The 15,192-nt window shown below is 50.5% G+C and overlaps 6 protein-coding genes across 6 annotated transcripts; 5 read left to right on the top strand and 1 right to left on the bottom strand.

Annotated features, from left to right (window-relative positions):
- Positions 1-608: 608 nt before the first annotated feature.
- Positions 609-2,532, top strand: UREG_04271 (uncharacterized protein; the record flags this gene model as incomplete). The annotated part of the gene is made up of 5 exons (XM_002544708.1): positions 609-719; positions 788-925; positions 985-1,419; positions 1,487-1,908; positions 1,971-2,532. 5 exons carry the CDS (start codon positions 609-611, stop codon positions 2,530-2,532), a joined length of 1,668 nt encoding a protein of 555 aa, XP_002544754.1.
- A 630-nt stretch (positions 2,533-3,162) lies between these two features.
- Positions 3,163-3,927, bottom strand: UREG_04270 (uncharacterized protein; the record flags this gene model as incomplete). The annotated part of the gene is made up of 2 exons (XM_002544707.1): positions 3,163-3,807; positions 3,868-3,927. 2 exons carry the CDS (start codon positions 3,925-3,927, stop codon positions 3,163-3,165), a joined length of 705 nt encoding a protein of 234 aa, XP_002544753.1.
- An 843-nt stretch (positions 3,928-4,770) lies between these two features.
- On the top strand, positions 4,771-5,995 carry UREG_04269 (sporulation protein SPS19; the record flags this gene model as incomplete). Its single annotated transcript, XM_002544706.1, has 6 exons — positions 4,771-4,825; positions 4,882-5,104; positions 5,207-5,370; positions 5,421-5,614; positions 5,679-5,820; positions 5,874-5,995. The coding sequence occupies 6 exons, from the start codon at positions 4,771-4,773 to the stop codon at positions 5,993-5,995; spliced, it is 900 nt and encodes a 299-aa protein (XP_002544752.1).
- A 1,303-nt stretch (positions 5,996-7,298) lies between these two features.
- UREG_04268 (uncharacterized protein) lies at positions 7,299-9,077 on the top strand (the record flags this gene model as incomplete). Its single annotated transcript, XM_002544705.1, has 1 exon — positions 7,299-9,077. The coding sequence occupies one exon, from the start codon at positions 7,299-7,301 to the stop codon at positions 9,075-9,077; it is 1,779 nt and encodes a 592-aa protein (XP_002544751.1).
- A 706-nt stretch (positions 9,078-9,783) lies between these two features.
- UREG_04267 (uncharacterized protein) lies at positions 9,784-10,904 on the top strand (the record flags this gene model as incomplete). The annotated part of the gene is made up of 2 exons (XM_002544704.1): positions 9,784-9,981; positions 10,050-10,904. 2 exons carry the CDS (start codon positions 9,784-9,786, stop codon positions 10,902-10,904), a joined length of 1,053 nt encoding a protein of 350 aa, XP_002544750.1.
- Positions 10,905-11,594: 690 nt separating this feature from the next.
- UREG_04266 (uncharacterized protein) lies at positions 11,595-15,114 on the top strand (the record flags this gene model as incomplete). The annotated part of the gene is made up of 3 exons (XM_002544703.1): positions 11,595-12,435; positions 12,492-12,843; positions 12,891-15,114. 3 exons carry the CDS (start codon positions 11,595-11,597, stop codon positions 15,112-15,114), a joined length of 3,417 nt encoding a protein of 1,138 aa, XP_002544749.1.
- Positions 15,115-15,192: the final 78 nt, after the last annotated feature.

Raw genomic sequence — 15,192 nt, 5'->3', positions numbered from 1 at the left:
CAAAGGGGAGGATGGCAGTTGGCTTAATCAGCCAATCGCACAGTCGGGGATTTAGTCGTCTTCCTGCTGTGATTGGTGGCTTTTCTTCCCGCCTTGGCCCTGCAACCTCCGCTTTGTTCCTCGGCCAAATCAAGAGTGACTTGTACAGCTCTGCCAGTGCCAGAAGACAGCTCGACTGAGAGCAGGACTGCTCCAGCATGCGGCCTTTGTAGAGCTTGCCGCTCTGATATCAACCCCGATCTGGACTTGTCTGCCTCTCATAGCAAGCTTGCTCTCCGCATGCTCCGCAGTGATGGGGAACATGTGGCAACGCAGCCGAGTATAGTCCCCGGCTCAGGCTTCGTTGAGAGCCGAAACCCCCAGCCATCCACTGGCATCTGGGCCCCTGAGTAACTGCCGACCAGCCTCGTACCTCGAAGGTCGTCTGCGGGGTTGTCCAACCCTCCTTGCGCGCCGTATATTCGATGGAATATAGGCAGAGAAATGGCTGCCTTTTCGGGAAGAACACATCATCCAACCTCGATGGCTTTGTCAATTGGCGTTGACTAGTATTTCGAGCTAATCCTCTCAAGCAATTGCATATTGACTTCGATACCGCCTATGTAAGCATGTCTGCCGCAAAGATGGACTTTTTTAGACCAGATGAGTATTTGCCATTGCCGACTAAAGACCTCCTCTCTTGGATCTTTGACAACCCTCCATACGACCAAGACAAGCCCGTATGTGGTTCCTTCTTCTACCTGTTGTCGGCTTGAGAGCAAAGAATCAAGTGCTGATACCCCTTCAGATATACATCAATCCACACAACCCCTCCGAGTCGATTTCATGTAACCAAGCACGAGTGTTGATTCGAAAGCTGATTGCTGGCCTGCGAGCAAACGGGTTCAAAAGGGGCGATTGTCTCAATGTCCATTCGTTCAATGACGTATGCTTGGGACATCTCCTTGCGGCCTCATTGACTCGCACTAACTGAATGCGCGCCAGATCTATTATCCAATACTCTTTCTTGCAGTGATCGGTGCTGGCGGTGTCTTTGCGGGCACGAACCCGGCCTACACTCAGTTTGAGCTGGCGCACCATATCAAAACCGCCCGGGTGAGCTTTGTGATTTCTGAACCCGAGATTCTGGAAAATGTCCTTTTGGCGGCAAAAGACAACGACGTCTCATCCTCGAGGGTTTGGGTGTTTAATACTAACGGCAGGCCGTTGCCTGCGGGCCGTCGCTCCTGGACTGACCTCCTGAACCACGGCGAGGAGGACTGGGTTCGATTCGATGACTTGGAGACATGTAAATCCACGACTGCGGCAAGGCTTTTCAGCAGCGGGACTACTGGGCTTCCCAAAGCCGCTGTTATCAGCCACTATAATTTAATTGCGCAGCACGAGCTGCTCTTTGAAGTCGCTCCGGTGCCTTATCAGGTTGGTGCTCGCAGATGAAAGCTAATACATCAAGTTGCAATCCGGGTCTAAACCTCCTTCTCTGCAGATTTCCCGGATTGTGGCAGTGCCGATGTTTCATGCCTCCGCTGTGCCATCGACTCACACCAGCGCGCTCCGAGCCGGACACGTCATCTACGTCATGCGCCGTTTCGACCTCGAAACGTATTTGAAGTTTTCCCAAAAATATCAAGTCAGCGAAGTCTCAACCGTGCCCCCAATGGCTGTTGCCATCGTCAAATCTCCCTTGTCCCAGCAGCCATTCCTCAAGAGTGTCAAGAACGGCGCGGTAGGCGCTGCCCCACTGGATAAGCATGTCCAAGGGCAATTCCGCGCCCTGTTAGGCGACGACGGGAGATATACTCAAGTATGGGGAATGACCGAAACTTCGTGCGTAGCGACTAGGTTTGTTTGGCCCGAGGATGACACCACGGGTTCCGTAGGGCGGCCCATCGCTTGCCTTGAGATGAAGTAAGTTCCCGGTCGATCCGGCAGCATTTTCTCAGAGCGTACTAATATCCAACTTTTTACAGACTCATCGACGACGCGGGAAATAACATTTCCGCCTACGATACCCGCGGCGAGATCTGCGTCCGGGGCCCGACAATCATATCTGGCTATTTTGAAAACCCGCGCGCCAACGCAGAGTCCTTTGACGCTGAAGGATTCTTCAAGACCGGCGATATCGGCTATTGCGACGGCAAAAGCAAAAAATGGTACATTGTCGATCGCAAAAAGGAGCTTATCAAGGTCCGTGGGTTCCAGGTTGCTCCACCAGAGATTGAAGCCGTGCTGCTATCCCATCCGCTGATCATGGACGCGGCGGTCATCGGGGTGACGTTCCCCACAGACGATAAGGTCGAGCATCCTCGCGCAATCGTGGTGCGGCAGCCGGTGAAAGAGGCGGAGAGCTTGACGGAGGAGGAGGTGAAGAAGTATGCGGGGGCAAGGTTGGCAAAATATAAGGCCTTGACCGGGGGAGTGAAGTTTGTAGATTCAATCCCGAAGAACCCGAGTGGGAAGATTTTGAAGAGGCTGCTGAGAGAGGAGGCGAAGAAAGAGATCCAGCAGGGCTTGCCGGCTTCGAAGCTGTGATTTTTTTTCCACTCTTTGCTTTGCGCTGTTGTCGCTTTACCGGTGTTTTCTGCGGGCGACACCTTGTCACTTGCATCCCGGGGTGGGTCGATATGCAGGGGCTTTTCATTTCATCTGTAAGAGAGATCAGGTCTGGCCAGGTAGCTATGTAGCACGATTTGATGAGTGTTATTAAAGAGCCCTTTTCTGTACATGTGTCGGACGGATAGAAGCACATAACTAAACCACCCAAAGAGCTTTTGGCGATAAGCTACAAGGACACGAAAAGAAAAAAAGGCCAAAAATCCTCCCCCTTACAGGCTTTTTTGTCCTAAAATTACACTCAGCTTTCTGAGAAGTAAAAAGAAGGGGAAAAAAAAAAGGACATTGTATGTGAAATGAAAGAGTAGAGAGCAGAAGATTCGGACCATTGCGATAAAAGCAGAGTATAATAAAGCCATTTACCCGTTCCCCGTATATGCTAATCATCAGTAAAATTATACTCAAAATAATGTGGAAATCCAAGCGATCTGTTGAAATGTAAAGTGGGTTTGGGCCCGTGAATGGAAGCCTGGCCATTACGGCCTTTGCAGCTTCTTATCGTGCTCCCATACCGCGGAAGCCGATAATCACCTTGGAATGTCTTATTTTTTAGATGCCATCGCCCCAAATACCAACGACGCCCATCGAGAACGCAACTCCAACAACCCAGGCTCTTATTTTCTGGATTTTCCGTTCCTTTTCCATGTCTGCCCTCACACTTTCACCATTCATGTCAGCTGGTTCGGGGGTGGCGGACTGTTCTCTGGTTGTGGGCGTGGGGACGGCTTCCGATTCCTCGACGATCTCGATTTCGCTCCCATTGCCATTCGACTCTTCCTCCTCACGCCTTCTATCATTCTGCACTTGGATTCTACTGCAGCCAAGATGAGCCGCAATGAAAGAGCCGAAACTAAAATGTGCAAGATCGGGATGAAGAAGAAGAGCGGAGACGCTACCGCAGAAGGACGCTGGGCAGAGGCAGTTACTGGACAGTGCATCGCGTATAAACCAGAATTCGAGCCCAGTGCCACCGAGAAGCGCTACTAAACTGGTCCAGACGAGATAGGGATGCTTTCGACGTGGGGACGAGAGTGTGAAAGCCGCGAGGAGGGAAACCGCGGTGATGTTTGATAGAGTGAGTACCCGTCTGCGGGTGCGAAGCTGGACGTCTCTCAGTACTTGGGCTGCATCGTTCGCGGTGGGAAGAAGCTGCAGAGCAGGAATTGTAACGGTAGACACGGAATAGGACAGGCCCTATGGCAGGCGACATGATTAGCGGAATGGTTAGGTCTTTGTAGGAATGGGATGGCGTACGGTCAAAAGGCCAAGAGAAACAGTTCCCACGAACTTGGCTACAGTAATCGGACAAGCCATAACGGGAGATATATAAGTTGTGCGCAGTCCAGGTCAAGGCTTCCAGCTGAGCGTCGCTTGTATCTAGAGGGAGAAATGGCGTCCGTTTGCCACAAACGGAATTTGAAGGAGATATAAAAGGCAAGTGCTTCGCAAGATCGGGGTCAGGGATTGCGATTACACTGTGTCATATATAACATACAAGTTTCCGTTCAACGATGCCACTGGAGAATGAACACACACCCACCGGCTGGTGTTTCTGTCGCTTTTTTCCCTCAACGTCGTCATGGTAGCTCTTGGCTTATGTAACTAACTAACTAACTAACTAGCTAGCTAGCTAGCTTATGTAATACACGCTGGAGGAGAGACGGTTACATTCACCGGGGACAAGGACGGTCTCAGGGCCTTTTCAGGTTTAGTTATAGATAGGATACACTGTAGATTGTCGTCGCAATAATGCTAGCGGTAGCGATTGAGAGGACTTCTCCGGTTGTGAGAGCTCTGTCCCGTTTACGCCTGATACAGCCGTCAGCTGCGCCGAGGTCCAATTTGTTAGCTCCACCGGCGCGGAAGTTCACCTCCTCGATGTGCATCAACGGGTTCTCTGCCATAAATTGAGATTGTTCTGTCCGACGTATATTGGAATAGTGTTATTATCCCAGCTGCTACTATTTCCGGAGTCGTAAATAAGCTCTGGAGAACGAACTGCCGGCCGAGGCCCATCAGCCAGTTCATAGCGGATGAACTCAAACACGGCGGCACAACGCGAAAGCTGTTTCAAGCCAGAGTCATAACTACGATATTCCAAAAGCAATCCCTCAGTTTTGCTTACACGACCTTTATCCCCGCTAGATATCTAACAAAATGTCTCTACCAAAGTCTGCCTACCTGAGCGACGTGTGGAAGGATGGTATCTTCAGTATGTCGAATCCGCCTCTTCGTCACCCCTGAGATAACCCCTAACCTGTTCCCAAGACAACAAGGTCATCTTCTGTACCGGCGGAGCGGGTACTATCTGTAGTGCCCAAGTCCGTGCCATGGTCCATCTCGGCGCAAACGCCTGCATCGTGGGCCGCAATGTCGAGAAGACGGAGAAAGCGGCAAAAGAGATTGCAACTGCCCGTGCGGGATCTAAAGTCATTGGCATCGGTGCCATCGATGTGAGAAGAATCGACAGCTTAAACAATGCCGTTGACCGGTGTGTGAGGGAGCTTGGTGGAATTGATTTTGTGATGTACGGCAGTGCCTCTATTTAACCTCTCAAAAGCTTCCGATCAGTGAACTGATGATTCAATGATAGTGCTGGGGCCGCAGGCAACTTCCTGGCTTCGATCGAACAACTATCAGCCAATGCTTTCAAGTCAGTGATAGACATTGACGTGCTCGGTTCATACAATACGTTGAAGGCGACTCTGCCTCATTTGATAAAGTCCGCTACCACCCATAAATCTGACGGAGTTACCCGTAAGTACATCCAGCCCAGCTCATCACTACTCGCCGCTGATCGCACCCAGCATCGCCCACCGGAACCGGAGGAAGAATCATCTTTGTCAGTGCCACACTCCACTATACTGGCCTACCACTGCAGACACACGTTACAGTGGCCAAGGCCGGTGTGGATGCACTTTCAAACAATGTTGCTATTGAGTACGGGCCTTTCGGAGTCACCTCTAACATCATCAGCCCTGGACCTATTGGGGAAACTGAGGTACATCTAGCAACCTATCAAGTGGTCCTTTACTCAAGCTGATCACGGAATTTGTTTCTTATAGGGCATGCGACGTCTCAGTAAGGAAGGGGCCGACCAATCTTCCATCCCTATTGGACGATATGGCACTGTCAAGGAGATTGCGGACGCAACGGTGTATCTCTTCTCTGATTCTGGGAATTATGTCACCGGTTCTACAGTAGTTGGTATGTATGCACCCAAGGTAGCCCCCAAGATGTGCTAACACTGGAATGAATAGTCGATGGTGGCGCCTGGAGAACCCAACCCGGCAGGTCTGCAGTTGGGTTCAAGTATCCGGACTTTCTTCTTTCGAATGAGGTGGTGTCCGGCGTATCAGGGATGAAGAAGGCAAAGCTTTGAGATAATGGTCTTGTGTCATTTGAAGACAAGTAAAGTACGTTCGCTCAGGGGAATGGTTAGGCACTAGTTTTGTTTAAATGCTTCGCGGGGCAGATTTATGAGATTAATTGAATCAATGTGAAAACCACTTTTTTATTAGCCATCAGCACAAAACTCTTAAAGCTCTCCAATGCCTTTACTTGATATCAATGATGAAGTGTCGCCTCAAGGGAAAGAAAGGCATCTCTCACGTGACTCAATATTTCCTAATCCGGGAACTTTGACCTCACCATCCACAACAAGGAGAAAAGCACAATGGGGAGCAGCCCAAAAGATCCCGCCTTTTGGCCCTTGGAGCACATAAAACAATGGCATATGGATATTAACAAAGTAAACCGCACTTTAAGGGCCTTAGGGCGCTTGAAACCAGATTTTTGGGCTGCAGCAGTCCCTGTAAAAGCGCCGTTGAATGAACCCTTATAAGGGCGCGTTCAGGGGGTCCCATCACCCTTCCCGTTGACGGGTTTGCAAGTCCCCTCAAAGCCTTGTCCATGGCATACATATAGAGACAACGTAATCTCCAGGCATAAGCAGCGTTTTCAAGATTTTTCTAAATCATGGAATGTAGAGTCAACCCCCCGAATATCATTCGCTCCCGTTGAGGAACACATCAGAATCCTGTAGCAGGCCAAAGCAAGGAACCCAGATATGTTGTTGCTACGCAACCCGGATTCCACCTGTTTCTACCGCACGGAAAGTCCCGTCAACGCGCCTCCCAGCAGCCTATAAGATTGCGAGTCTCCATGTAAACAAAGTCACGATCTGAGTCAGAAGCTAAGCGAGGGCGTGATCTGAGGCCATTATAAATTTCTCTCACTTTCTTCTTCTCTTCCTCTTTCTTTCTTTTCTTTCTTTCCTCACAGATCGTTGACAAATTTTTCTTTACCGCAAGAACAAACGCCACCTTCGACAATTTTAACCCCTCTGTTGTTCTTGCACTCTCTCGCCCTCAAGGATCTGTCTCCTTCGAGTTCACGTTACTTTTCGAATTTCGGTGATCAAATTCGACTTCAACCCCGCGTTGTTCGTCGTCACTTAGCTCCGGCTTTGTGTCCAATACCGACTTTCGAACGCGTGGACTCGCAGTTTTACTGCCTGTCCTTTTAGTACCCTTGGTAAGTTCAATATCATAGCAGTGCGTTACTTACAGGGTCTCAAACATCGACTAACATGTTGAATAGCTAAACCGTTTCGCCATTCAAAAGTCGTTCGACAAGACTTCGGGTCTAATCACGACTTGACAATTTTCAAGCACACCAACGAAATGGCGCCAAACCGACAAAACAACGGTTCCCGGAACAAGGGAAAGCAATCGGGGAGGAAACAAGGACAGAATCCGACCTCAACCACTCGCAATCAATCCGAAGGGTCGGGTGTCAAACGGGGCAGTCAATCCGCGACACCCCAAAGCTCTCAGGCCGCCGGAAGAGGAAACGGCAACAGTCAACAAGCAGCACCGGCTGCTCAAGTTCCTCTTCGACTGAGAGCAACGATGCCCGGCCGCCCTTCCAGCAACCCTGGAGCAACTGCGCAAGGCCAACCAACCAGCAGTGCTCCACCCAAGTCCCAGACCGCCAAGAACAACAGAACGGGACAGCAGCAGCCAACTGGTCCGACAACACCTTTGGCAGGTCAAGAACCCGCGGCGGTGGCATCTCCAGCTGCCGCCACCCGTTTGATCCAAAAGACGGGCAGGGGAATCTTCGACCTGACAACCCGATTTGGTGCATCCAGTTGGGCTGCTGCAAAGGGGGGGATTGAAGCAGCAAAAACTCCAGTTAGCGTCGGTGGGCAGACAGCAACTGGAGTTCAGAGTGGTACAATCGTGAACCGGGGATGGCCCGTCGCCAATCGTGGCCAGCCAACTGCATCCAGCCAATGGTCTTCTTGGTCGTATCAACTCCAGTACCATTCAAGTTTTCTTGAATTGTACACCGACGAGAACCACGGCCTCAGCGCCGATCGCATCGACTTGTTGCTGGACGACAGCACAATATCCACAGCGGAGAAGTTTTGCCACTTCCGGGAGATGTCTCTCGCCATGGACCGGGTTTTGCGGGCGAAAGCCCAAGAAATCAACGGTCTGCGGAAAGAGATTCTCTCCTTGGACGCTAAGCAAAGGGATTTGCTGTTGGAAATGGAGGCGCAGCAGTTGCAGGCAGACGAGCGAGCTGAGACGCTCGTCGAAGAAGCAGAACAAGATGCCAGAGACGCTCAGAATCTGCAAGATCGATTAGAGCACGAGATCTGGACCCTGGCAGAGGAAAACCTCTATCTCTTAGGCTGTCTCGAGCCCAAGGAGTCCGAGCAGGCATCAGTGGCTTCTGAACGATTGGCCGACAATCACGATGAGGTCGGAGGAACCGGCTTGGAGCCAGATACTCCAATCAAGTCCGAGCTGACAACAGGCGAGGAATCGGTGTCTCAAATTCTGGAGACACTCGATGAGATCGCCTCTGCTGGCAAACATCTTGAGCGTTTGCAAGATGAGACCGAAGACCAGCACCAAAGCGAGGTGGACAATGATACCATTGGAGATCTGGAGGCCGACCAAGCCGTGGAACGGAATCTCTTCGTTTCGATGGAGAGTGAAGGTGTTTCGGACGCTGTGGGTTTTGCCATGGCTGATGAGCCTTCTGGCATGGACGCGTCTCTGCCGAAATTCGTTGATAACTCCACGCAGACGTGTGTGGACAATGTTGACGGGTCGACGCAGACAGTCGAGCCGGTTGAAGTCGCCCTTCTGGAGACTTCGACCCAGACTGAAGCCGAAGTGCCCCTCGAAACGCAAGACAGCCTGGTGCAGACAGAGCCAGTGATCATCTCAAAAAGCAGATGGTGGCGAGGACTTGTCCTTGTTTTCTTGATGCTTCTTTGGGCATTCATTGTGCTTTGGAGCCGCAGTGATGACCAGCAGATGTGGCTCGAAGCCAATACTCTCGTTTCCGACGTGGGAGACATGTCTGCTTGGCCATCCTGGCTCGAGGAGCTGAGATTTGATCTCAGCAACTGGCTGCAAGTTGACCGGGTTATGCTTGGGTAGGGTGTCACAGCTCAGCTGTCAATTTTTTTGCACCCAACGATCCCGGGTGGATTCCGGTTTTATTAATTCATTTGACGACGTGTGTCCATCCGGCCCGCCCTTGTGGCATGGGCTGGAGGGTTCCAATGCCTCTTCTCTTGCACGAATAACCAGTCGTCCCGCCTCCGGGCTTTGGGATGATGGTTGATGCAAATTTTGAAACAGGGTTCCTTGCTTGTCCTCGTGGCTATCGGCCCTCCTTCGGGATTGGTGCTGAAGCCACATTGTCCGCAGCTAGTTAGATAGCTTGGGGCATTGGAACCTCGGGCACACAAGTCACAAACTTCGATATCTGTTGCGCCCAGGAGGGACTGGGTGTTTTATAGGATTTTTGTGGTGGATTTTGCAGCGTCCGTCGTCCTCGTCTGTCGTCGCCGTCGAGCGTTTGTGGTTGGAATTTCCGGATTGGGCGGGAAATCACGGGGATCAACAAATCGAGCAACAAGTCCGAGCGGTACTTCCAACGCAACCAAGTTGCAGGCAAAAGCAAAGTACCCCGACCTGGCCCCTCGAGTTTCATCATCGCCCGTTTCACAGCCCCCCATCGGACCAGCATCGCCAACAAAGTCGGCCTTTATCTATCGTCCTCTCCCTTTCTATTGACGACAACGACTTCAAACTGGTCTTTTTGATGACCGTCCATTTCTAGGATTTCCAACCAGCCAAAATGCTGACCAATTTGTTTGCGGCAAGCCTGTTGGCCCTTCAGTCCGCTGCCTTCCTGGTGGTTCCAGACACCAAAGGCCCTGTCCATCATGGCGGCTCAAATCATTTGAATTTGCACCTACAGTGCCATGAATGCCCGTTTCCAACTACTTCTGAAGGCTCAGTTGTAGTATTTAACGATGCTTTTGATAGCTGGCTGGTAAGTCAACCCCTTTGCAGTCGCCCGGATCAACGATTTCATTTACTAACTTGGACGTTTATCTACAGCCTCTTAATTTCAGCACCAAGGGCAATACTCTCTTCGTGAATGAGCAACCTATCTTTCCCATGGTCCGCCGGCCAACTTCTCTTCAAGGCGTTCTTCATCGGCAGTCGGATATGAAGGTCTCTCCCCCAGTCCAAATGGGATATGGCTTGGAGTTCCAAGTGGTGGATGGCCGAGACTCCGCCTCCAACCTATTACTTTTCCACTTTACCGTCATTGACCTCGCCGGCTTTCCAGTGCCTGTGTCCACTGTCTACCTGCCTATTATCCAATCTCCAAATGGCGATCTTCTTATTGTCACGGCCAAAGCCAACATTCTTTCAATGCCAAGGAAATCGTGGCGACAGTGTCGAAGAAACCGCAGATGTCTGAAACATCTTATTCTTGCTCGTATCCGTGCGTTCTTTATCACGGCCAAAGTTCGAGCCCTTAGTGCCGCAAAGAAACTCTCGTTCAAGGGAAAGGGATGCCATCGCAAGCCCCACGGAGTTGGCAGTCCACATCATCACGAACGCCCATCTCACCAGATGAAACCCCATGGCGGATCTTCTCATCGCCAACATAAATCTATGAGCTTTGCTCACCGCTTCTGCCACGTTTTAAAAACAGTCTTCCTTCCTGGACTTATTGGCATCGTCGCCACTATTAGTGTCGTCATTATTGGTATCCAACTTGCATGTGGCTTTGCCGCCGTTCGGGCCTACTGCAATCGACGTCGCACCAGGCCTATTGCCGATCAAGAGCAAGGAGAAATTCCTGAGAAGGAAGCACTCATGGCGGATGAACAACCCGATCTCCCCCCTCAGTATCATGAAGGAGATTACGGAAACATCACCTTGCCCGCCGAAAAAGAGTAATTTGATCAAGGAATTACACATTACACATTACTGGAGAATGTGACAATACATATTAAAGTCGAGGACGACGGACGCTGCATTATCGACGATTGGAAGATTTGAATTTGATTTGAATTTGGTTGCTGGTGTGGTTTTGCATTTTTCTGCTTATTGGTTCAAGGATTTCGGTTTATGCCGCTCATTAGTTAGTTATTGTCTACAGTTTTTCTATTTTGTGATATCTCTGTTAGATGAAGTATGACGATGAATTAATCGCCTTTCTAAAATGAATTTCCTCTTCGCGTAGAATCCAGTCTCTTCAGGGTAAACGATGAGGGCTACCTAGTACCGGGGACCGGCCGGGGTACAGGGTCGGCAAGGAACATCGTATTGCCGGCTCCATCCTTCCAAGCCTCATGGGAGCTCCGCCTGACGGTTGATAGCAAAAGCGCGCGGCTTGGACAATTTGGCTCCGCAGAACAGACATCTTCAAAGCATGGGCTAAAGGCATTAGTTTTGCTGCAGTTTTTGCTTGCTTTGGCTCGTTTTCACCTGCAGCATTCTTACAATGCGGCCACGGAGCCTCATTTGCCTGTGACGAGCCTCCCAAGTTCCCGCTTCTACTACCCTCCATCGCAAACAATCAGCCCGAAACCATCGCAAACCCATACATCTCCACTTTGTATACCTGATAAATGAACTGCAGCGACTATGTTTCAGCTCTCGTCTCTCGTTCAAAAGGCCCAGTCGCTTGTAGACGCCGCCAACTTCGGCTTTGCTGCGAGCACCACATCTGACGGCAATCCTTCCAAAGGAACCCTGTTCCGCCAACAATTCCGCCTTCCCGACTCCCAAAACCCGCTTCAGGAGATCACAGCAGAGCTTGTTTTACCTGTGCCTTACACATCTTCCTCCTCGACTACGTCTAGCTCTACCCAAGGCGAGCGGACTCGGGATGCGGGGCGACCAGGAAATACGTATCCCGGAAAACTGCATTTGAGCGAACGATTCCTATGCTTTTCTACGCAACCTACGAGCTTTCTACCCTCCGCTAGCTTTGGCGCATCATCGGCGTTTACGGGACAGACACATGGGACTGGTCCGTCGGGGAACGGCTTCACCTTGCCGCTGTGTTCGATTCGGAGAGTAGAACGGCTGAATAGCCTTGGCCACGTATTTTCGCTCGCTCTGACGACATGGAACGGTGCGCTGGTCAAGGGAAGCGGTAAAGATTCGCAAGCCACAGCGCAAAGATTTACCCTGCATCTTGTTGGCAGTCGGCAGGCATGCGAACGCTTTTGCAACGGCTTGAAGAAGGGGTTGAGGGAGAGCATGAAGGAAGTGGATAGTTTGCGAAGCGTCATTTCAGAGTGCCATTCTGAATACATGTTTACGGCTTCAAGGGTGGGAAAACCCAAAGACCAGGCTGAATCGGAGCAGCAACCTCGAGAGCCTCCCGACACAGGGCTCGGTTTGGTCTTTAGATATCCTGGTGATGCGCGCAAGCTAAGAGACCGGAGCAAGATGAGGTTGTGGGGAGAATATTTCAGAGGTATGCCACATATAATGACCGCTATATTCGTTTTGCTAAAGCCTGGGATCATCAAGAGAACGGCCGCAACGCGACAATAATAAGACAGCCTACCTTTCACAAACTTATTCGTGTTGGGCTTCCTAATCGGCTACGGGGTGAGATATGGGAAATTTCCTCCGGTTCCTTCTACCTGCGCCTCCGATCTCCAAATCTTTATGAAGAGACCCTCTCCAAGTTTTCTGGGCGCGAATCTCTCGCGATTGATGAGATTGAGAAAGATTTGAATCGCAGCTTACCCGAATACCCCGGGTTTCAAAGCGAAGAAGGGATTGGGAGACTGCGGAGAGTTTTAACCGCCTATAGCTGGGTAAACGAAGAAATTGGATATTGCCAGGCGATGAATATCGTTGTTGCAGCCTTGTTGATGTAAGAGCGCACTACCCTATCTTAATGTTCCATACTAACTTCCATAGCTATATGTCCGAAGCACAGGCATTCTTCCTCCTATCTGTATTATGCGACCGCCTGCTTCCAGGCTATTATTCCACCACCATGTATGGAACATTGCTGGATCAAAAAGTGTTCGAATCGCTTGTTGAAAAGACGATGCCTATTCTCTGGGAGCACTTAGTGCGCTCAGATGTTCAGCTCTCTGTCGTGTCTCTCCCTTGGTTCCTCTCTCTATATATCAACTCAATGCCCCTTGTGTTTGCCTTTCGCGTTCTAGATGTGTTTTTCCTCGAGGGTCCAAAAGTTTTGTTCCAAGTTGGCCTTGCAATACTACGAATAAACGGTGAAGAGTTGCTTGATGTCACTGATGATGGGACTTTTATCTCCATCCTCAAGTCTTACTTTTCGCGACTCGATGAATCTGCTCACCCTCGATCAGAAAATCCGAAATTACGTGCCATCACTCGATTTCAGGAGCTCATGGTTGTTGCCTTCAAAGAGTTCTCTGGAATTACTCACTCTACTATCACCGAGGAAAGGGCCAAGCATAAGGATGCCGTTCTCGACAGCATTGAAGGCTTTGCCAAACGAACTTCTATCCGGAATCTCGGCCCCGAGAGTAAGAAGTTGAGCGTTGACGACTTAGGCGCGATTTACGACCGCTTTTATGAAGTTTTATACGATCGACAACAGCGAATGAGACTGATAGAAGAAGAGAAAAAGCGAATGGATCGAGCGTATAGGAAGAGTGCTGCTCGTTATTCTGTCTTGGCCTCAAATGCGGAAGCCCAAGTTGGTCGCGTCGGCCTTGGTCCAAGCCCTACCCAAATGGACTACGAAGGATTCCAGGAGTTCTTAGCTGCCACGGCAAGATGGGCAGTTGCAGACTCACCACGCTCGTCACTCAGAGAGTCAACCTCGGATCGTGATAAAGGGTCGTATCGTGCTTCTAGTATGAGAAGTATCAAGTCCTTGGATTCGGGTAACTATCCTGAACCGATCGATCACGACTTTGTTCGACGCCTTTACAACAAATGGCATACCGAGGAGAGTGAAGCTTTGAGTCTACAGAACGTAGTTAACGGTCTGGCGCGCATAAAAGGGTCTCGAGACATTATGAGCACGATAAACTACTTTTTTGATCTTTACGACGACAATGGAACTGGACAGGTAGACAGAGAGGGCATCTTGCGGATGTCTGAGGCTTTATTGTTCCTGTCTCGACGGGGATTTGAAGGGACTGTGAATCCTACCCAGGCGGAGGAGACAGATCAAGCCCCAAAACGATCGCGAACAAACCTAGCTCCCGAAGAAAAGTTTTTGGGTAGCGTTAGCGATTTTATTCAGCGATGTTTCGAGTACGCTGACCCAAGCCACCCTCAGAATCAAGATAGTTCTGGAAGCGACAATATTGCAGAGACGGAAGCCAAGCTTGATGCATTCAGCATTGGCGACGACGAGGATGAAGATGATCTCATAGACGTGAACGACGATGATAAAAATGAACCTCCTACACCCTCTACTTCAAACAATACGCCTCCTTCACCCCAACCGATTGCAATCCCTCAGGATACTCCACTTTCGCCTTCGAAACTCGCCTCTGAGTCTGCAAATATCGCCCTTGATCCGGCCCATCCGCTCCATATCACGCTCCCCACATTCCGTATGGTAATTCTCGCCGACGAGCTCCTTGAGCAATTCTTTGAAAATTTCTTCCCGCAATCATTCCACCTGTCCGATCGCCCAACGCCCACATCACGCTCAACGTCCCTTTCTTCAAACCTCACCACCTTCGCCAATCTCAGCTCTTCCCGTACCTCACCCCCTAAAACAACGGGTGCCACTACCGTCGCAGGTGCATCCGGTGGTATCGTGCCACCTGGCCATAAAGGCCTGCGCGGCGTCTTAGACAACATCGTTTCCGACGGAATGCGCATGGCTGCTGAAGTGAAGAAGCGGATGGACGAAGCGCAGCGTGAGATGGAGCGCAATGCGCTTAGCCGAAATACCGAAGATGACGAGGATGATGAGGACGACGATGGCGCTAGTTATGATGAGCGGAGGAGAGACAATAGAGCTACGCACGCGGCGAGAGAGAGGGATAGGGATCTTCTTGAAGGCGCGGAAGTTATGAGTGTTAGGGAGAAGGATGAGAAGGAAAGGTTGTTGCCATCTTCCTCGGCTTCTGGGGATACTGGGGAGAGGCCGGAGAGTATTGTGGTGGATAAGGTGGAGTTCGATTCTTAGGGGCCCGAATGGTTTGCGCGGGTTTATATCTGGTCTTGGAGTTTGGTTTATTGGTTTTCAGAGCCATCCCATTGCTGG

This window comes from Uncinocarpus reesii, genomic scaffold, assembly GCF_000003515.1.
Source record: "Uncinocarpus reesii 1704 scaffold_2 genomic scaffold, whole genome shotgun sequence".
Lineage (NCBI taxonomy): Eukaryota > Fungi > Ascomycota > Eurotiomycetes > Onygenales > Onygenaceae > Uncinocarpus > Uncinocarpus reesii.
Note: the sequence above shows the minus strand (reverse complement) of the source record. Positions and strands in the feature narration are given on the sequence as shown.